The 21635-nt window shown below is 37.9% G+C and overlaps 1 protein-coding gene across 2 annotated transcripts in view; it reads left to right on the forward strand.

The window, feature by feature from the left end:
* MYH10 (myosin heavy chain 10) overlaps nucleotides 1-21635 on the forward strand; it is a 106040-nt gene that overhangs the window by 42576 nt on the left and 41829 nt on the right. Inside the window, exons 5-8 of one of the 2 annotated variants that reach the window (XM_064522485.1) lie at nucleotides 6905-7007; nucleotides 12958-12987; nucleotides 16925-17017; nucleotides 21060-21123. In XM_064522485.1, the coding sequence (XP_064378555.1) occupies nucleotides 6905-7007; nucleotides 12958-12987; nucleotides 16925-17017; nucleotides 21060-21123 (290 nt within the window). The remainder of the gene's footprint in view (nucleotides 1-6904; nucleotides 7008-12957; nucleotides 12988-16924; nucleotides 17018-21059; nucleotides 21124-21635) is intronic. The other variant, XM_064522486.1, reaches the window with a different exon arrangement.

Here is a 21635-nt window from a genome sequence, read left to right on the forward strand (position 1 = left end):
TGGAATTAGTTATTGCTTTTCTCAGAGTGGACTAAAAGCTGGTTTCCCATGTCCAAAAGGACCCTTATTTTCTCTGTGATTTAATCCTGACCTTCTCAGGAAGTGGTGATTTCTTGTTTCCTTCCCCCCCCCCCCCCTTTGGCCTTTGACTAATTAAATAACTCAAATAGATGCACAGACGCATACCTGCCGAGCACAATTCCTGAACCCATTGGCCAGTTTATCAAACACTGGTAAAGGCCACAGGTCTGAGACGCTATGTTACAATAGGTTTAATAAAAAATAATTATTTGCACTGAAAAGTGATGCCTTAGTAATGCTACCACTGAGGGGAATAGGGTGCAGCGTAAGTTCATGCCTTTCTGGACGAACGAGACTCCACATAGGTGACAGACCTGCCATAAGGCATGCCTGCCAAATAAGAATCACAGTATGTTAGTCGCTAGGAAACTAGACTACTTATTTATTTATTTATTTATTTATTTTATTCCAGTGGTCATGAAATAATTGATCTACTCTCTTTTCCAGCACAATAACTTTTTGGAGATCATTTAGTTACTAATCTAGCTTTGCTTCCTCTACTTCTTTTCTGTTCTGAAAAGTTCTAGAGGGTTTTAGGGAGCAATTGTTGCTTGATTAATGATGAGATGGAATGAGCTGAATGAACAATGATTATAGTCACTTCTTTGCTCTGCAGTTGGATGGTTTATTCTTGGCATGGTAACCACTAACAAAAGGTTAGTAAAGGTGCTAGAGCTCTCTTGCTTTGTAGTTTAGTTCATTAAGTTCTTAAATTTAAACAAACTTGTTTGGCAAGCTACACTTAACTATTTTTCATCTAATCACACCTCCTTGGTTGGAGTGAAAAATATTATTTAGGATTTTCTGACTGTAAATTCCTAGTTTGTTAAACAGCAAGAATGCATTTCCAACAACTGTATCGTTCTTACTAACTTTAAAAGTACACTTTAAGTCTGTGTTGACCCAGTATCCATAAAAAATCGATTACAGAAAAGTGGTGCTAATTTTACAATGTGCACACACTGAAATGAAAAAAAAAATTGTGAGGTAAGGCGTGAGAACTTAATGAGAAGTTCTGCAGACTTTTTTTCCCTCTTAAGTAGCTGCAGCTGCTGGAGCTAGTATGGTAGGTTTTCTTGTTTTTCTTTGATTATTACTGCATATTAATGTTAAATAGGAGAGCGTGCCAGGCTGCTCTAGGCAGATGACCAAGATGAAGAAACTTCTGTTATGGTATACTAGGAATCTGAGAAATATTCAAATCTCTACAGGATTTGTTGTCTTTAGCTGCAAGGCGTCTTTGGAAATTCAAATATGAAAATGTGGTGTACTTCACTATTTTTTTTTAAGGTAATGTTCTAAATTTGAGAATCTTACCACAAGTGTATGCTATTCTCAAAACTGAGACTAGTCTTGATAAACAGTCATTTAGCAGATGCTTGCAGCCATACAAGGATATCTAATCTGAACTGGCTTCAGTAGGAGTGGTGGGGTGTGGAGGGAATAGAGGCTGCTTATGAAAGGACAACAGCAGCAAATACCAAGCATTTTTGTATACAACCTCTGGCTAGGGTCCAACTTCTAACATTCCCTAGACAACTGGTGTGAGAAGACGTGAAGCATCTAAAGTGAAATGAAGGAGCTATAAAGCAGCCTTGTAAACAGTAAATCCAATTAATGACTTTCTATTCTAGTCCAAACTATCAGTTATACTTCTTTGCAGAACATTAGGCAAGTAATTAAGACATCCTTTTAATTACAGGTCTTGAGTCTAAATATCTGTTGTTTGTTTATAATTGGCAGAAGATCTACCCAGTTGCGTCTGAGAATAACTGTTTGTTCTTCGCAACCAGTCTTGTGAGAAGAACAAGAGACTATTGTTGGGGTTGTTACTTATGCAGTTACTTTCTCCTACAAACAATTTAAGCACATACTTTCATATTTTGCTTCCTGATGTGAGGAACCCCTTTGTATGAAACAAGGCATTTCTGGCCACAGGACTTCAGTGTGGTAGGTCGGGATTCCTTTGTCTTGTGAAATCAGTTGCTGAGAATTTGCAAAGGGCAGGTGTCAAGGTGCTGTTGCCGCTCTTCCTTCTGCAGTGTGTTTAGGTGCCAGAAGGACTTTCTGCTTCCAGGTAAACTCATCCCAGGGGATGTTCCTGGTCAGGAGTGACAAAAATAAGTTGACTGAAACCCCTAAGGCAGGGGGAAGGTTCACGTGTCCGATCCAGACTTCCAGCCTGGGAAATATTGGCTTGTATGGTTAGTTTATCAGTATTTTAAATCACTGAAAGATGATCTGCAGTGGGATGGACAAGGCTAACTTCATTTGAAGAACTACACTGACCACCCTAATATATTTCACATGCTTACCTTCACAGCTAACTGTGTGCTTGTAGCAGTTATTCTGTGCATGGGTAGCAAGATGAGGAGGAAAAAAGAAAAAAACTTCATTTGAATTTAAAAGTTTTCTTTGTAGATCTGTGATTTTGTACATCTCTGCCGTATGTGGGTCACAACACTGCATTTTGTAGGTCCTGTATGTCCCTGATCTAAGAGTGAAATTAATGGTTAGCTGGGGTAGCTAGCGGGGCACAAATCCTTGGAGTGGGCTTCAATAAGCAACTTGAAACTAATGTGACTTTTCTGAATGTCAGAAATCCATTTGCCACTTCAGAAAGATGTTGTGTTCTTGACTTTTTCTGCTGTGCTGGCAGTGCCATAAATGTCACAAGAAGATGTGTAGATGCTTCCAAACTGCTTGTCAATAAGACAATAAGCAACTGTTTTGCTCCTGTTTTCCATTAAAATAGTGTCATAGAATGCGTCTTTCGCAGACAGGAGTTTGACCTGGTATGCCATAATGTGGGAAGAGCATGCCGCCTTACTGGAAGTCAAAAGACCTGGCCTCTATTCCTTGTTGTTGTTGTCCATTTGCTCTGTGACCTGCAAGTCACCTCCCACTATGTTGCTTTTGCCTGTTTTCTAGATTATAATCTGCTGAACAGAGGATATAAATCTTACATAGAACTAAAAGGTAAAGTAGCTTGGGGGATAAAAATTGCAACTGGTTGAGAAGTTGATCACTAATTTTATGCTAACCAAATTGTTGCTGAGATAAATTAGCCTGAAGAGGCTTTCCTTTATTGAAAATGGTGCTATAGCTTTACATCCAGTGAGTTTAAAACCAAATAAAAACTTCAGAGTGCTGCTTTGCTAGCTAAGGATTTCCTATTTTAAGTGTTCATACAGAATGTACTTAATTAAGCTAAAGCAGCAGCTTTACTGCTCTATGGAAAAGCACTTTAATTTTAGATATTACATAAATTTACAGGTAATTCTCTGGCTTTCTTTGACCTGTCTTTGTAACAAGGTTTTGCAAGAGACAGATCCTTCAGGTGATGAGATGACTGTCTTGCATCCAGTTTAAGGCTCTTCCTAAAGATACTTTGCCTGCTTGGAAGATTCACCCTGATGTGCTGTTTGCAGAGCCTGTAGCTGGAGTTGCTATAGAATTTGAATTCAGTCTCCTCGAGTTCTGTTTCTGCCAGTAGTGGAATTGAGACTGAAATAGAAGAGGTGAAATTGTGACCCTACTGAAGTCATTAGCAAAGCTGCCATTGACTGAAGTAAGGCTAGGATCCCAGCCAAGGGTTTTAGTTGTTTAATTTATGGTAACACATTAATTGAGTTGTATTAAAACAAGGTTTTTAGAAAAGTTAATCTTCAGCTTCGTGATACCACTTCCATTTCATAAATATTGTACATAGTGTTACTGAAAGTTTACCTTTTTTGGGCAGTTTGATAATGGTAGAAGATTAATTTATTTTTGTAATTCATGTGTTTGCTCTCCTGGAAAAGAGCTAAAGTATGCAGATGTTCTTGTTTCTATAAATGAAAAGGACTTTATCCTAAATCTTCTAATTCTTTTAGAGTATATGGCAGCAGAGCTATCTAACACTGTATCCTGCAGGAAATATTTGGCATACTTGTAAGCTCCAGGGAGAGGAGAACTAGGATGATAACATCCATTAGTATTGCTTTTTGAATGAGAACTTACATAAAGACTTTCTCTTTAAAAAAAAAAAAAAAAAACACCATTAGATTTAAGGGATTTTCTACCGAAAGGAATGTATTGCAGGCTTTTGACCTTCCTGTGCTTTATGAAGCTTTACTGGTGTGTGTTCCTGAAAGGCCTGTTGATTAGTGGATTCTTCTGAAACTGTGTGCTTTCCTTTAGAAAGTTAACATCTGGACTGTATTTGTAGCATTTTCTTTTTGCCAGAAGAGTAGCTTTTCATCCTTAAAATTTAACAAAACTTTGTTTCTGTAATTTGACCAAAAAGATTGATTATTTTGTTTTAAAGGTGCAACTAATGATGTCTACCCGAGCTCTGACAATAAGAACAAACTGCATTGTTTTGTAACTGGGTGTTTTGGTGTTCTTTTTGTTCTCTTCCCTCTTACCTGCTGGAATGGTTTTAGAATTAGGCAGGTTTTAAAATACATTTAGAAACGCGCAAGCCTGCTAGGAAGAAACAAACTGGGAAGCAGGAATTGGCATCTGAGATCTGTTCTCTGCTTAACAATCTTCACCTTTGTTTGTTACAGTCTTCTAAGCTGTGACTCTACCAGGTGGAGAAATGTGATTTTAAGAGTTTGAAAAGTGCACGTTCCACTTGTAGCAATCCCAAAGTACACACAATTTCTGTGTTGCGTATTGATGATGCATCTGATCTTTGCAAAAAGCAAACAGAGTTATCCATTTGCTGATTCTCAAAGTAATCTTCTTTGCAACCAGCTCTTTAGGTAATATCTTTCCAAGTTTTGTGTGGGTTTTTTTTTTGTTTTTTGTTTTTTTTTTCCATGCAGCAAGCCATGCTAGTGTGGTCGACAAGTTTCAAGGCACCTAGCTTCTTTATAATCCTAAATTTTTTAAGAGATGCAGTATAGCGATTTCTAATCTTTCAGACTGTGTATTTTCAGATGATTGATTGTTTTCTGAGAACAGAATTAAAATAGTTCTGGACAGAATAATGCAGTTGTTGCTTCTGAGCAACACACTTCATCAATACCATCAGGGGCCTTGATTAATTCTCTGATATTGCAGACCACAATTTGGTAATTGAGGCCATGGCAAGCATCCCACAGCTTGTCTGCAGAACCATTTTGTTTAGTGTTCTCAATTAAAACTTTTCTTCCATGAAGCCTAGGGGCTAATAGTGTTCTGTCAGGCCAAACAGATCAGCCTTTTCATCTGAAGTGTGTAACCAGCTTTTGTAGACTCTTGTTAATCTTCCATAATGAATTTGCTAAGCTACTATGAATGAGCTTTTTCAGTCCCCATCATTTCTTGTTCATGTGTGTAGAGAGATGCACGTGTATGCACGCACTCCCATCTCTTAGCAAAAGCTCATCTCTTGCCCTGATGTGATTCCCATAACTTTAGGGGTTGGAAGGTAAGAAAAAACAGTGTTTGTTTTTTTTTTTTTTTTTTTTTTTTCTTTCTCAAGATTCCTATATATGCACAGTTCAGCTGCTATACTGTCCTGTTTTAGCAATGTGAAGTGTAATACAAGGATAGAGTTTTCTAAGTTATCTATCTGATCAAGAAGTGTGGGTTTAGAGATGCTAAATACCTAAGCAAATGCAGGGTAGATACAAAACTGGGATATGCAGTGTAGTAGAGGAAGGTATTTATGAAGACTCCAAAAGACAATGAAGAGTCCAAAAGACTGACAAGTATATATTCTAGGTGCTTGCAAACTTTTCCAGTTAAGATATTTGTAATGGAAATGTTAATTCACAGAGGAGAATTTAAGCATAAAGTAGTTGATAGTTTCCAAATCTTAACTTCTAAACAATTGTTGAATGATGGAAGCACTTTCACCCTTTCCCAGCAACTCAAGGTAATAAAAATCCTTTCTAATTTCATACACCTCATAAGTGCTAGTGGCAGTCCGGGTCTCACTTGAAGTGAGATCTTTTTGCAGTAGTTACTGCCATTAAATCATGGATAAGTTGAACTTGATAATCTCTTTGAAATGTGGATTTATTGTAACATTTGACCTAGATTAAAACTGTAGCATCATTTCTGACTGATGTGATGTGAACTTGGTCTGACTTCTTGCCTATACCATCCTTAGTCAGGGTAAGTGAGTCCCTTACTAAGTGTTTAGTGTCTCTCATAGGTAAATATTGCAATAGAGTTCATTTTTAAGACAGAGACAGATGTAAAGCAGAATGTAAGTTATGCATGCACTGTCTTTATTGATCTGTGTACTGTACTGCTTTGCAGTAATAGACATGATTTTCTTAAAATAAACAGAAATATCCCTGTGGTCATATATATATTTAAATCTAGCTAAGAATCTGAGATGAGCAGCATAAAGGATCTGTGTATTTAAAATGTGCTTTACTGTGTTTTGGAACTGACTTCTAAATATACTGCATGTTTCCATCAACTAGGTAGTTCTCATAACTGGGTCCTGGAATATGAAATTTGATAAAATAGTACTACATATATATCTGCACTCTGAAAAACCTGTCCCTGGCCTTGATCAGGACAAAGAGGCAGAGTCCATTTCTCATTACTTAAAGTAGCGTAAGAATTCAGACATACCGTCAAAAGCCTTTAATCCAACTGATGTTACACGTTGTATCAATAGCTAAATGCTAAGGAGATCATCTGGATGAGGAAAATATTTTAAACAAATACCTTTTAGTTCTGTGCAACACTAATACTTTTGGTTTCAGATGGTTAGTGGAGTTCTATTTGTTTAGTCTAAGCTATAAATGGAAAGAAATGAGGTAGTTATAAAGAAATGACTGATATGTTGTTGAAAATTAATTTTGAGGAAAATGTCTGAAATGTTTTGCAGAGGTGAATCTGGTGCTGGGAAGACAGAAAACACTAAGAAGGTTATCCAGTACCTTGCTCATGTTGCTTCCTCCCATAAGGGAAGAAAGGACCATAATATTCCTGTAAGTTGGGATTTTTTTCTTATTGCTTTTTTCTTCTTCTTTTTTTTTTTTTTGAAAAATACTCTCTTTACTAAAAAGTTGTTGCTTTTAACATTTTCTATTAAAGATCAGCTGTAATGTTATTCCTGTAATTTGGCTCAACTATTATCTCTTCTGTAGTGCTTGAAATGAGTAATTGCATCAGATATTCCAGACAGTGTGAGCTGTTTAACTTCCTCTGTGAAATTAAAAATTTTATGTAAAACCTGAAACTAGAAACTGTATCAAAACTTTCTGAAGCTGTAAACCTCAGTTTTCAAGCAAGATTTCACTAATTCAGACCATTCTTTTGCCACTAGATGCAGTTTTTAGTACTGATACTTGTGAACATGCTTTCTGCTCTTTCAAAAATTGAACTGTAGATGGGAAAAAGCATCAAGGTGAAAAACTGCCATATGCTTGCTATATCTAAAAGTCAGCACCTAATAAAGACCTCAGATTTTATCACTTTACAAACAAGAGGATATGAACGTAAATGCATACTTTGTCATATTGGAAAAAATTTATTGATAATTAGTCACTAACTCTGAACTGTTGCACATAGCTTTCTTTAGATTTACTCCTAGACTTCAGAAGAAAATTGACATACTGCAGTGAGTTAATTTTTAGCAATTAGTGCTTCAAAGCTATGAATGGGTTTGGGTGTCTATTACTATGAGCACTTGGAACACTTTACAGTGAAGTATTTATGCAATTTCATTACAAGCAAGTGGCTTGCTGTACTCAGTACTGAGTATGCATGCTTTTCTTCAGTATTACCACAGGCATTTGTGGTGGTTGGAAGCTTTCAAACTTTATCATCCAAATCTGTAGTAGCAGCTTCTGTAATTCATATTGCATGGCACTTAACATTGCTAAGACATGCAGTTGTCCCATAGACTGCTTGAAAGTGTCAGGACTTAAACTGCTGGGAATACAGATGACTTTTGATGAATGTGTGAAGAAAAAAAAGCCAAGGATTTGAAATAGGAGAAGCCCCCAAAAACCCTGATCTAAGGTAGATTTGGAAGGCTGTAAGTGCATGGGGAAACTCGGATCTAATTGAGAGCAAATAACCTGACTCTGTGAAGTGTTACTTGTTCAAACTGTTGTTGGTTTATTACCCCAAAAAGATCAATATAAGTCTCTCTAAATATATATGCTGCGGTCTGAGTGTGCTGCAGGTTGTGCGTGTGTATCAGTTACAGGTCTTCAAAGGAAGTTCTTGAGGTGGAGTGGGTGTAGCAATCCTCCATGGAGGTATTCGGTGCATCTTCACAGCATTGCATCACGTTAGGAAAATATGCGGCTTTGGAGAGTGCTATTTAGAGTGCCATAATCCATTAAACTTGGTTTTCTGTAGTTTTCGATTTATCGATATTCTTGGCTGTACCACTGTGCAGTCTTGAACAAACAACATCTTTTTTGATCCCTACATATGTTAAATTGTTAAATGTTTTTTGAAGGGAGAAGAGGTTAAGTATGCAGTGTGGGTGTGTACCAAATACTCTTAAATATACTATTGATACTTAGGATACTTTAGGTTGAAAGAGACTTCTGGCACAGTTGATCAAAGAAATACCCTGTTTTGAGCTTTGTCAGCATAACAATTCCTGTGGCCACTCGCTGGGCTTGGAAACTGATTAAAACTAGTCATTTAAAAAAGTCATTCTAGCTTTTTCTTGAACAAGCTTCCTCTGTCCTGTTTATCATGTGGCTACATGATTGGCATGAGGGGAGGAGGCAGGAGAAGAAGGGGACAGTGGAGGTGGAAAAAATTGATGAGGCTGAGTTGGATGATTAAAAAGGATGAGTTCTCCTTTTTAATGCAGAGTTGGCTTACTCCATTTAAATCACTGATGGAACTACAGTTTTGTTTTCTTCTCATCAGTGTAACCAAATGGATAGTGGTGGTAATCTCAAGAGTTTTGAAGATGGTTGTAGCCAGCTGATTCGTGAACTATTAATGACTGTCATGACAGATTGTGGAAAAGTTTTTTTTTTTTCTTTGCAAAACATGGCTCACCTTCAGTAAAGATTGGGATGGTGTCCTGAATGAAAGTTAGATACTTTGATCATGTTCTTCATTCACTGCGCTGCCATAATAAGCACTGGATTAAGCAAATATTTATGAAAAATGCAGGATATTTGTGTAACCAAAGTTGCTTTGCAAATAAAATGAGTCTCCCTTTTTCTTTAAAATTCATTTTTACTTATATATTGCAAACAAAGGTGGGTTGAACATTCTAACACTCAAAAGTTAAGGAGTGTCAGAACTGGGGTTATACATGCAACCCTAATTCATTCCTGTGTCCATGTGCATTAAAAAAACTGTAATGGTTTCTGTAGCATTTTTGCTTTATCCTGTGTGTAGACAAGATGCTAAATAGAGTGCTGGTCATGGTTTTATTTTTATCCGTCCTGTTAGAAGTGATAATCAGTCACACGCATATTACTGAAAGTGTTCTGAATGCAGCATGGATTTTTGTTTTACGAAACAGTTTTACACTGATGAATAAATAATAAAAATTTTCACAGTGCTGTTCTGAAGTCTAGAGTAAACTATGCCTGCTATGCCAGAGAGATAAAGACGGCAGTAAAACTATTACAGAAACCTAGTTTGACACCTCGGGCTGTCCCCAAAGTAGCAGTGATACTCTGCCATGTAAGGCAGTTAGTTACAGCTCTTCTGTATGAACGCTCACCAAGTATGTTCCTCAGAAGTACTGACTATGAAACCCTCGGCTCGTGTGAGGAGCATCACATAGGAAAGGAACTCGGTGCACCCCTTGGAGAACGTCATTGTCCTGTTCAGGATTCAGCTACTTTGTCCACGAGACTCTTTCTCAGCAGTCCTCTCTCTCTCTCTTTATTCGTACTAGTTAGTGACTGCATTCCTACAGATGAGTCCTGAGAAATCCCTGGCATGTGACGCTTCTGCAGGGGTCCTGGAGGAAATGTGGTTAATAACACATTGTAGCCACATGGGGTCGAATTACAGTTGAACAACCAGCATTTCTACTACTTCTACTAGCATTTCCTAATTTTCGAGTGTTTGAATCTATAGACACACAGTCTTATTTTCTGTATAATCTGAAAGAATGTTAAAGGTATTGTCTTGGAAACAGCACCAGAAAGTGTTAGGTTTAAAACAAAACAAAAAAAAAGTTTATAAGAAAAGAGAAGCATTATTAATTATGGGACTTGGCAGAGCTAGGTGGGACTGACATAGTCTCTTAAATTAGGAATAGAGACTAGGCTTTCTAAAGCCACATAAGAAAGGGGAGGGAGATGTACCCCACACTTAGTTATAAGCCTAGGCTGATCTGAAGATCTAAGATGGGATGAAAGTGAGACTGACTCCTTGCCTGCAGCATGCTTGGTTGATCTTCAGGACTGGTGCATGTACATTTTTTTGAAAACTTTAGCTTCACATTCAACAAATTTGAGCTCTAAAAATTTTTGAGGGGAGGGGGCACTTGTAACAAAATTTGCAAGTAAATGAGAACATTCTGCCTACACAATTCTTACCTGTTTTTGACTCTGGCATGTGTGGACCACTGTTAGAAGACGATCGACGTGCTTCAGCTCAGGGATCTCCGACCAGAAATGACCTACGCTGCTGCCTGTTGTTCATGTTAATTACCTCATGCTCCTAGGCTGCACGTAGCACCACCTTCACTATCAGCTACCCTTATATTCGCTCAGGAAGTATGGAGAACAAAAATGGATGTTTAGAATAACAGGAGAGCAAGAGAACAACTGATAAGTATACAGGGAGGAGGCTAATGTGGCTGGAGAGGATTTGGGGCGAATTAAATAAGCGGGTGCAGAAGATGAGGAGAATTCTTCCAGACTGTTTAGCTTTGTGCCTCATCAGTCGCCTAGGTACTGAGTGATGTGGGAATGAGAGAAAAGAATGAAATCAGTATGTATTATAATGTGTGTTACAGAGCTGCTTTAATATGGCTGATTAGTGAGCCTGAATTCTGACTCTTGTTCTATTTTACAAACTTAATGTTTTCAGGTGGGGAGAGAAGTTGGTGCAAAGTAAAGAAATAATAATAATTAAAAAAAAAAAATTCACATAATTTTTTCCAAAGAAAAAGTGCCGCTTGTCATTCCTTGCCCAAGAACTGCCAGGAACTTGCAGGTTTTGCAGGCTAAATGAAGTTGGGGGATTATCTTAACTGCAGTTCTAGATTGGATATATCTGGAACCCTATTCATGGTCAAATATATGACATCAGAAGATATTTGCAGCTATGGTCATATATAAAACAATTAAGTTCGTAAATAACTGCATTCATCCGCTACTGCTTGCTCCATGTCCAGTCGTCTGGTACTATCTAGATCTGTTTCAGATGAAAGGAATTAAATTGTTTTTTTTGGTCTTCCTTTCTCCTCTCCCTAATGCTTTCTCCTCTCCCTAATGCTTACCCCTCTCCCTGCCCCCCTCCCCCCAGAAAAAAGGAAAAGGCAAAAGAAATCCCCAAACACTGTTCTGACTAAAATCCAGCTCTTGTGACGGTGGCATTTTAAGCTTCATAAATGACTGTTGGCACTTGAAGGTTGACTGCTTTCAGCATGTGTCTGCATGTGTCTTTGTAGCTGAAATGCTGAACTGCTTAATTCTCTCGATTAATAAATTTCAAACGAAACTTAGCTGAGCTGTGAGTTTTGAGGTACAGGAGCTTGGGTGGGCCAGCCCAGGCTGCAGCTCCCCTTAGGCAGGATTGCCCAGATGGGCTTCAACGGCCCTGACTTAAATGCAGAAAAATTAAATGTCTGTTTATGCTAGGCTCTGTTTCCAGTGAGAATAGAATTAGGCACCCCCAAATGGTGTTTCATCTTGCCTAAAGATAAGCAAATGAAATGCCTTTTAGGTGTACCTATATTGCTCCATTGGTTACAGGAGGGGTGATTAGCTCACACTGAAACATCTAACTTTTTTTAGATGCCTGAGCTGTTTGCCAAGAAGGTATGATTCAGCTGTGCTAAATTCAAATTGCTTAGCTTAATGAGCAAACTTTTACCAGCTGCTTTAAAGATCTGTGTCAAAATCCATAATTCCTCACTGTAAAACTGTTTTAGTGTTTTAGAAATAATAGACATAAACAGAGCAAGCCTGCATTTAGTTTGATATGAAAGTTTCTTGGTGTGCATGTTTTATAGTATGTTCTCCTTAGGCTTTATGATAGGAAGCTTAGAATTAGAAAAAATTGCAGACTGAGTGAAGAATTTAATAATGGAATCGAAAACTTAAGTGTTTCTGCAGACACTGTGCAAAGCTGAATCTTTTTTTTTTTTTTTAATATTACTCATATTTGGTTTTCCTCCTTCCTGGCATAATTTAAATGTCTTCCAGTTTCCTAAGAGTTTGTTTCTTCACATCTGGAAGATCACTCTTAAGGAATAAAACATCTGTCTTCAGACTGTAGGTTTTGTATTTGCTAAACACCTGAAATGTACAGAAAGAAAGCCCTAGGCTCCTTAAGGATTTCTTTCCTTTCAGGTTCTTTCATTAGATTTTTGAGGAATACTGATTGTCTTAGCCATACAAAAACACCTTGCAGTGACTAAGGCTGTGGTGAAAAAAACTATTTAATGGTGGTTTTCTTTCTTTTTTTCTTAATTGCTTGGCAAAACTATGGAAAGCGATGCACAACCAATTATACTATTGCTCTTTTCCCTTGCTGCTCAAGGTCCATCTATCATCTTCTGTTTCATTTGGAATTAGTTCTGTGCATAAACACAGGTTTTAGCATTTTGCGCATGCAATGACAAGTGAATAACCTACAATTAATTTAAACAGTTTCTGTGGAGTAAGTATATAGTTGAACTAAACCTACTGACATTAATAATTTGGGATGTAACTTGCAGCTGGAATGCTTGCTTGCTAACATGTGCGTTTGTTTGTTTGCAATGAACAGCCCGAATCACCTAAACCCGTGAAACATCAGGCAAGTGTTTTTCTTTATGCTTCTAAAGTTATATAGGTGAACTTATATTTTTCTTATTTTCTGTCAGTTTGTCTGTATTTATAGTGTGGCAAGCTCGTACAGGTCTATATAAGTTTAACCGAGTTTGTTGAAGAGAAGGGACTAATGAAGAGATTACGTGTTCCTTAGCATGGCAAAGCACTTACCACGTTGAAGTGGTGTTCCCCTGTCCCGAAGCAAAAGCTTCACCTTCTCGCTAGCCAAGTTCTCCAGCTTGCTGTGTGTACTTGGTTAATGTGCTGCTGAGAGGGTACAAAACATCTTATTAATATTAAACAAAGCACTAAATAAATGATATAGATTAAGGGGAAACTACCACGTTCCTCTGAGTAACATGGTTTTGCCTGGATGTTTTTATAGCTGCTCAGATAACCTGATAAAGACTTTCTTCTCGACTGTGTAAGGCTTGGCACAACCAGTCATCTGAAAGCTATTGTTTCATGTTACTTTCCAAGATAGATGGAATAAACAGCGTGGCATCTATTCAGTTTTGCTGCCTGCATTAATGTTTTCTGATTTGAGCTTCAGCTGCTCTTTTTTCTCCGGCTGGCTGGAGCTGACACGCAGATAACAGTGCCGGTTTCCTGCTCCCCTAATCCTCCTCTTTCCATGGGAAGCAGTAGTTAGTCTGTAGCAGGCGTTGCAGTATTGCCAGCGGGGCTGAGTGCGGAGCCTACTCCGTTCCCGGAGGAGTGTAAAGAGGAGGGTTAGATGGAAGTTGAGGGTAAGACTGTGGAAAGGAACAAACAATTGCTGCCACGTTACACAAGATGCATGTTCCACTGTCTAACCTGAGATGGTAAGTGATGCCTTTTATCATGAGCATGAGCTCTTAAATAAAGAAAAAAAAGTCTCAAGCATACCATATGATGTAGCCAAAGTCTGGTAACTTAAGAAGCTGCCACAAGTTAGCTTAGCCAGTTGTATTCTTTCCCTTACATTTTCTGTGAGCTTGGATGTAATGCAAATTAACTTGCACCGGGGGAGGCTTAAAGTCTGCTTTGTTGGAGGCAGAGAAGTCACAGGGGCAGCTGTGATGCCTCTGCTGATGTGTGGTAACTTATTAAACCGCTGTAACCCAATCATGCGTCTGAGCCCGTGGTCTCGTTTTCAGAATTTACAGACATTCTTAGTGTTTAACCTAATCCTCCCTCCCTGCAAACCTCTGTCAAGTCTAAGGGGTTTTTTAACTCAAGTATTTCTTTGTTCCAAAAATAGATTGACCAGTGTCTAGTTCAACCCTCTTTTTGCTTAGAGTTGGTGCACCAAGGTCGAAATAAACTGTTTGTTAGCAAACACTTTAAATGTATCAGTAGAAATGTGCTAACCCAGAAATGTCGATATTGCACAAACCATAATCATTAACATTTGTTTCGATGTCATTTTGAACTACAGAGTGGATCCCTGTTGTATGTGAGTAGCGTGTAGTTTCCCCCTTGCCTCACACAGACCGCACAACGAACCAAATCACTGGGATGCTGGTTTTTCTGAAACTGAGACGATAATCTGTCCTTATCTTAATGCTGCCCTGCATGACATACTGCATGACTTCACTTTTTCCACAGTATTTAGACACTGCCTTTTCCAAGTTCTGTTTAGATGCCTATGTAGGAGATATGCCTATAAGCCAAATTTACTGTCTTTCCAAAACATTGAACGCTTCTAAAAAGGATAGTTGTTTTTTGAATGTAAAGTAACTTATCTAAAATCAGAACTACTAAATCCATTTTAATACTTACATCAGCTTTTCTTTTTTTCCCCAGAGGCTGTTTTATATTCTGCGAGAGGTTTACTCTCTCTCAGTGATAATTAGTAAAAGTCTCCTTGCTAATGAAGAACAGAGGCTTGCTAGGCTGTGATCACTTTGTTCTATCTCACTGTTTTCACCCCCATCTGAGGACCCAACTGAATATTTTCCTCAGATCCTCTGAGATCTTCATTAAAATGAGCTAGTAAGGACCTTCTGCATTCAGTCAGAGAATTGGAGTAAAATTATTTAAAAATACATGGCAGAAGTTCCAGCACACAAGACCAAATCCGTTCTGTAGCTCCAGTATGCCGAAACGCTTTAAAGCATGGGCAGAGTGCGCCTATGGTGAAATGCTTTCAAGTGGCGCAGTAATGTTCTGCAGTTGAGTCAAATTTTGCAGCCCGTGTGCTTTCTTTTCCAGAATAGCTAGAATTTGAAATGTAAGCTGTGAAATGCTTGCTGTGCTTAGCATACATAATGTGGCTTAGTTCAAGCTGTGCAGAGCATGGTAAGCAAGCTTCTCATTTTTATATCTGGTGTCTTAACAGAAACTGGGATAGCGTGGTCTGGGAGAGGGGAATGGGAAGAATAGTGTATTGGGTGCTTTCCCACTCCCTGATGTGTTTCACAGAAGACTTTTAGAATATGAGTTGCACACATGCATACAGTGGCTATCATGGTGATCTAGTTCTTTTACAATTGTGGATTTTCTTTATTGATTTAAAAGTGCTCCTGAGAACTGTAATGTTGGCAGACCTAACACACGGCGTTTAGGCACTGTGGCCTGAGCAGTGTTTAGTGTGCTCTGGGCTGAGGCTAACATATTTTTTTATTATTATTGTTATTTTTAGTTTAGATTCGGAGAATATGTAGTCCCAAAGGGAGTATATTTGGAACTAAACTATGTTTTCAGCAGATAACTTGAGGTTACATTAGAGAATGAATGACCATTAGTTTCCAGAAGAACTGGAAATATGCTCCAATATACAAATAAAAGCCTCTTTCAGGTGTTAACCGATGAATTTTTAGAATTCCTATGTAATAAGTGAGCTCATGTGGAAGTCTTAAGACTTACGTTTCCTGTTCTTAATTGTTCCTTCCTGGGCCTTTATTCATCTATGCTGTAAATGATTGGAAAAAGCAGATTTATGAACATGACCTTCTAGGTTTTTGTTTGTTTGTTTTGTTTTTTGACTGCATTCCAGAGACATAAAGCTTCTCTCTCGCACGCGCGTGCTCTCTCTCTCTTTCTCTCTCTCTCTCTCTTTTTTTTTTTTCCCCCCCTAAAAACCATCCTTCAGAGCAGGAAAACAGTATCATACTTTCCCATGTACGTACTTGCCTCCTGGGCTCATGGAAGTAGCACAGACTTTTGCATTAGCCAGACCTTCTTTTGAACAGCAATTGTACGAGCTGTTGTGCAATTTCCTTGAGATAAGTGTTTTATTTGATTTCTACATCCATTGGCTTAAACTTAAGGAAGCATTTAAAACAAGGCAATAACCATGCTGAGCTACATGGGCGGACTTGAGCAGTTTGAAAATGAGCTTCCTATTTGATGGCCTTGGTCCGTTTGGTATTCCTCAGTTCCCATTATGCTGTCCTAACATGATTCTCAGATGCATTCACTTCATCTTGGGTATGCTGAAATTATATGAATGTCTGGCTATTTAAAAATTAATATTTCACTGATTTGAAGGTAAATATGAAATAGCCATTCCAAAGTACTACCTTGTCAAATCACTAAAGAGGTAATTTATGAATAACTTTGCACTAAAACCTCAAAACTATACAGTTAAATTTGTTTTTCCCTCTTAAGAACTTGAAATCTGTGCCTAAGTTCATTAGCCCTAAATATGAATTTGCCTTTCCATGTTCGATGATTTTTCAGCACCAGTTCAGTCATATTCAATCACCGCTCTGCATGTGTGCGCGTGTGTTAAAAGTGTGTGTGTGTGTGTGTATATTCTTCACTGGATTGGAAGAAATCAGTGGATTTGACAGTAAGGGGGGGGGAAATGATGAAGCTCTTTGGAGGATAGTATCGCTACCACAACCAGGGTAAAATGACTATCAGGAAAAAGCAGAATATAGGAACCCTTAAGAACATGTGCACTGTGTTTATGTCAATTTGCTTTTCTGTTTTAGGGGGAGCTGGAGCGTCAGCTTCTTCAGGCAAATCCCATTCTGGAATCCTTTGGGAATGCAAAGACAGTGAAAAATGACAACTCTTCCCGTTTTGTGAGTTATTCCTTTTCTCTTTAGAGTCTGTAGATCTGGATTACTGTTTATGAGAAATGCCATTTTTAAGCGTTTAACTGGTATTGGAAGCTTTCTTTGCTCCTTTTCCCCCATGGATTCAGGTTCTCTTATAGTACTTTCTGCATTGTGTTAGAGTCACTGAAGATATGTCCCAAGTGGCTTTTGGCAAAGCTTGCTTTAATTTTGTCTGGTCTCTGACTTCATCCATCTCTGAATTAATAGTAGCATTTGTAGTATACCGTAGATAACTTTGCCACAGAGCTAAACTGGCTTGCATGCGCAAATTACCAGTGAACTATGATAAAGGATGAAAAGTTATGGCATCTAAATGGGGTGTTGTTAAATATGTAGCCTTCCTATCAATAGTTATGACTTTACAAATTGATTGGTTTGGAGAGAACATCCTTAATTTTTTTTTTTTTTAAAGCACAAAGCTTGTAGATAAAAACTGCTCTCTAAATTTACATGATCTTCTGTCTGACAGCTTTACTGAAGGAAAGACGATATGACTTATTAAAGGTGTTGAAAACTCATGTAGTTGGTTGATGTTTCTGTTCGGTCAGTGCCTTCTATTTCATGTACTGTTATAGTAGTAAATAACTGCTTTTTGAAGTGTTCCATTATTTTAAAACTAGTGGTGGAATTCAGGGTGAATACCCATTTACCACTTTTAAAAATATCCTTTAAGAAAAATCTGTCTCCTATTTCAGGGGAAAGATATTTTCAGTGCAACTTTAAAAATGTATAGGAGTTTGTAAATCTTTCCTCTTTTTAAAAAAAAACAAAAACAAAAACAAAAAACCCCCAAACCCCCCAAAAAACAGACAAACAAAAACCTAAACTAAAATTTACAGAAGAAATGAAAGATTTTTGGCTGCCTTGACATTTCAACAATTGCTTGAATTTATATGGATGAACTTAGCTCAGATGGTGACGACTCTGGGAAGCTGTATAGCTAAAACCTGTAGATAGTCCCTGTCAATCAAGAAAGGAAAGCACTGTAGAAACACAAGCTTAATTTTATAGCCATATTATTTACGATAATGATTGATGCTTATATACAGTGATTTATAATGTCAGCAGGTTTCACTGTCCAGTAATTCTACTTCATTCCATTTCTTGAATCAATCAAAGATTGCACTAATTTAGTGAAGATGCTTTTTTCCTGAAAGATGTTAGCATCTGTTCTGTATTATGTTGAAGTCTGCATTGCCATCATGAACATAATCAGTCAGATGGCTCCAGCTCTATTTTTATAAAGGAATATGTATAATGCACTCCAGATGGTGTCGTCTTTATTAAAAAAAAAAAAAAACCCTTTAGTAAGAAGCATTTTAAAATCAGACTAAAAGTTATATCCTCCCACAAATTGAGAAGTGCAGTTATTCAGCACATACAGGCTTTGACAGTCTTTACTACGCAGCATGAAGAGATCAGCCTGTTTGCTACTTGCTAATCATACTAGATAGCACTGTAATAGGTCTAATGTTAAGTCAACTTTTTTTCTACAAAATGCAGTGTTCTTTTTTTATATTTCAGGAAATAAAGACTTTTTAGTTTGCAGCGGATAGGGAAGTGGTCTTGTTGGGTTCATAATCCAAAACTAAATGCCGCTTTCCTTCCTATGCGGTTTTTAAAAAGCCATGTAGTTTAGTGCAATAATGGCAGTGTAGACAAACCTCTGTTAAACAGAGTGGTTGTCTAACTGTGATAATTTAAAGATTCATAGAAAGATTGGCCAGTGCTAGCTAAAAGGATGAATTAACACTTTGCTTTTAAGAAGATGAACTAGATAAATGACCTTTCTAGTTTAGACTTCAATGGTGAAAGAACTTCTAGGCTGAAAGCATGTTTCCCTCTCTTCTTGATGAATCAACTGGTTTAATGACTGCATTTCCTCTCAATTTCGTTCATGGAATTTGTAACTTGATAGCAGAAATTAAACGACTTTTAAGGGTGAAACTGAGTAAAGTGGTTCTGAAATATGTTAGAAAAAGCCACTGACTAGACCTTATGTAATGCTTCAGTTTTCATATGTTAACTGTGGCAAATTCAAGCCATGTCCTTCTAAAAGACGGTGGTGTGTTTTCCATTCTGGGGTAGAGAAAGTTGTCATATGCCGTTCTTGATATGCTAGTGCAGATGCATGCATTATGTATCTATTCTGTTGACTGAACGTTCAAAACATGTCAGTGTGTGCTTTTTAATCAGTGATAAATTTGGGTTTTTTTGGAATTGTTACAGAGCAAGAAAGTATAAAGCTTTAGTTACAAATTGAGGTTAGAGTATTCGGTGTCTTCATACTCAGAAATCTGAGTTCAAGTGCTGATCCCTGACAGTTAATACTTGAAAACAAGCCCTGTTTCTTGTAGTAGTCAGATCGGTGCCATTGGCTTTCCAAATAAACTGTAGATTAAGCAATATTGAACCCCTGAGGCCAGTGTAAAGAATTCCCTTAGTATTCTTAAAAATCAGACAGTTTTTTGCATTGAGGATGTAAAATTGCAGTCTCGGAGTGGTTATTTTGCTCTGAGACCAAGTCCAGGTGAGGCTGGTAGGTTATACCTTTCTCTAGACTCAATGGTATGGTTGGGGAGAGAAGATTGGCAAGTCTTGTGCACATGAACTTTTCTTTGACATAAACGTGCTTTATTGGGGAAGTTGGGGAGAAGAGCAGGGTTTTCTAGTAAGAAGTTAGAATGGCTCAAATGGCTGCAGTAACTTGCTTAAGTGTTGTAATTCTGCAGCGTGACAGTACATGCCAGAAGCTTTTACTAGATCAGACCCACGCTAGAACACATATACTCTACCTGTTTGTAGAGCAAAATATTTAATATGGAGATTAGTAGTTGAGTCCCTGAGCTGAATGGATTTGCCAAACAGGAATTCACTTTAATGTAGTAATAGTGCTAGGCTGCCAGATGTGACATATGAGAGGATGTGATACAGATGTGAGAGGATTTGGATACAGATTGCAAGAACAGCTTTCAGATGACCTCCACAAAACATGTGAGCAGGTGGCTTTTTGTGGATTCCATCAAAACAAGTGTTTAGATAGATGTTGGCAAATTGCTATGAAACTTCCTAATCCCCCAAACCTGTTCATATGTAGATAGAGAAGTAGAGAAACTGGAAGCAATGAAAGCAGAGATCTCGGTGTAGTCACCGGATATTACTACCGGCTCCTTTACACATTTGCAACTGGTGGGAGCACCTATAGTTTCATGAGCACAAACTTGAGATATGGTAGCAGTGCTGTTAGAAGTGCTCCAATTCCAAGCCAGACCATACTGTGCTGTTGTGAGTGTTTGTGACCAAGTGACAAAACAGGTTGGGGAACTGATGTGGCTTAAAATGGGTTTAATTGGTTTCAGCTCTGATACCCAATATAATACATACACTAGCAACTGTTTTCTTTCCAAGACCTGCTCTACATGTGGAAAGTCTGCTCTGTATTTGGTAATTTGTGGGTGAAAGGAGATGTGTGTGGAAGAAAAGTATAGTGGCTGCCTCCCAGTCCTCTTTTTACCAACCGCTAGAAAAAGTCCATGCAGATAGCAGCCATCCTGGTTTTGGAAGTGGGGAAAAAAAAGCATGGTGGTCTAGGCTGGGCAGCACACTGAAATTCAAGATTGCTGCAGATAAAGCAAGTGTACCGATGCCTAAAGATGCTGATATTTTATAGAAATGTGTACATTTAAAATCTAAGGGTTGCTATGCTCTTATCACCCCTAGACAGCACACTCAGTGTGGAAATTTGAGTTTCTCTTTTAAGAAAAAATAATCTTTCATGAGGCTGGATTACAGATATACCTAGAATAAGTATTCTTTGAGCTTTCTAAAGTGTGCATTTGCAGAATAGCATATTGTATTGAAATGATAATTGAATACATTGAATGGAAAAGATTGTATTTGAATGTGAAATATGCAAGCAGCACTGTTTTCATAAAGACAGTTTAATCTTCTCAATCTGAAAAAATACTTAAATGCAAAAAAAAAAAAAAATCTCTTTTCTTTGCAGGGCAAGTTTATTAGGATTAACTTTGATGTTACTGGTTACATTGTTGGGGCCAACATTGAGACATGTATCCTACTTGTGTTTTACACTGAGGTTGCATTGGCTTAAGTTTCCTGACTTTCTTCTTCAGCCTTGAATTCACTGGAACGCTCTGAAAGATGACCACACTTTTTTAGATTCTTTTAAAAACATCTCCCTCTTCCTTGCTTTCAATCAAATATCACAAAGTCAGCATGCTGCCTCATGCTTAGAAATCAGATATCACAAAGCTTAGCACTCCTGAAATCTGCTGAATTTGCTGACTAGCCTTGACAACAGGGTGGGTTCACTAGAGAAACCATTGAAAGTCAATTTGGTCTCTGAAAATTTCTTTAGAAAAGGCACTTTCCTTTTCAGAAGTTGAGCTCTTTTGTTTTTCTCTTGTGCCAAAAATTTGGATTTCCTCTCATCAGCGCTGCATAAGCAACGCTTGTCCTGGGAGGAGGTGGTACTTGCAATAGTGTTAGAAGTGGTAGTGCTGTCAGTGCTGGGTCAGCTGCTGTTCTTGGTTCTTCTAGATCCCAATGTGCATTCAGTATT

Source organism: Dromaius novaehollandiae, chromosome 18, assembly GCF_036370855.1.
Source record: "Dromaius novaehollandiae isolate bDroNov1 chromosome 18, bDroNov1.hap1, whole genome shotgun sequence".
Classification (NCBI taxonomy): Eukaryota; Metazoa; Chordata; class Aves; order Casuariiformes; family Dromaiidae; genus Dromaius; species Dromaius novaehollandiae.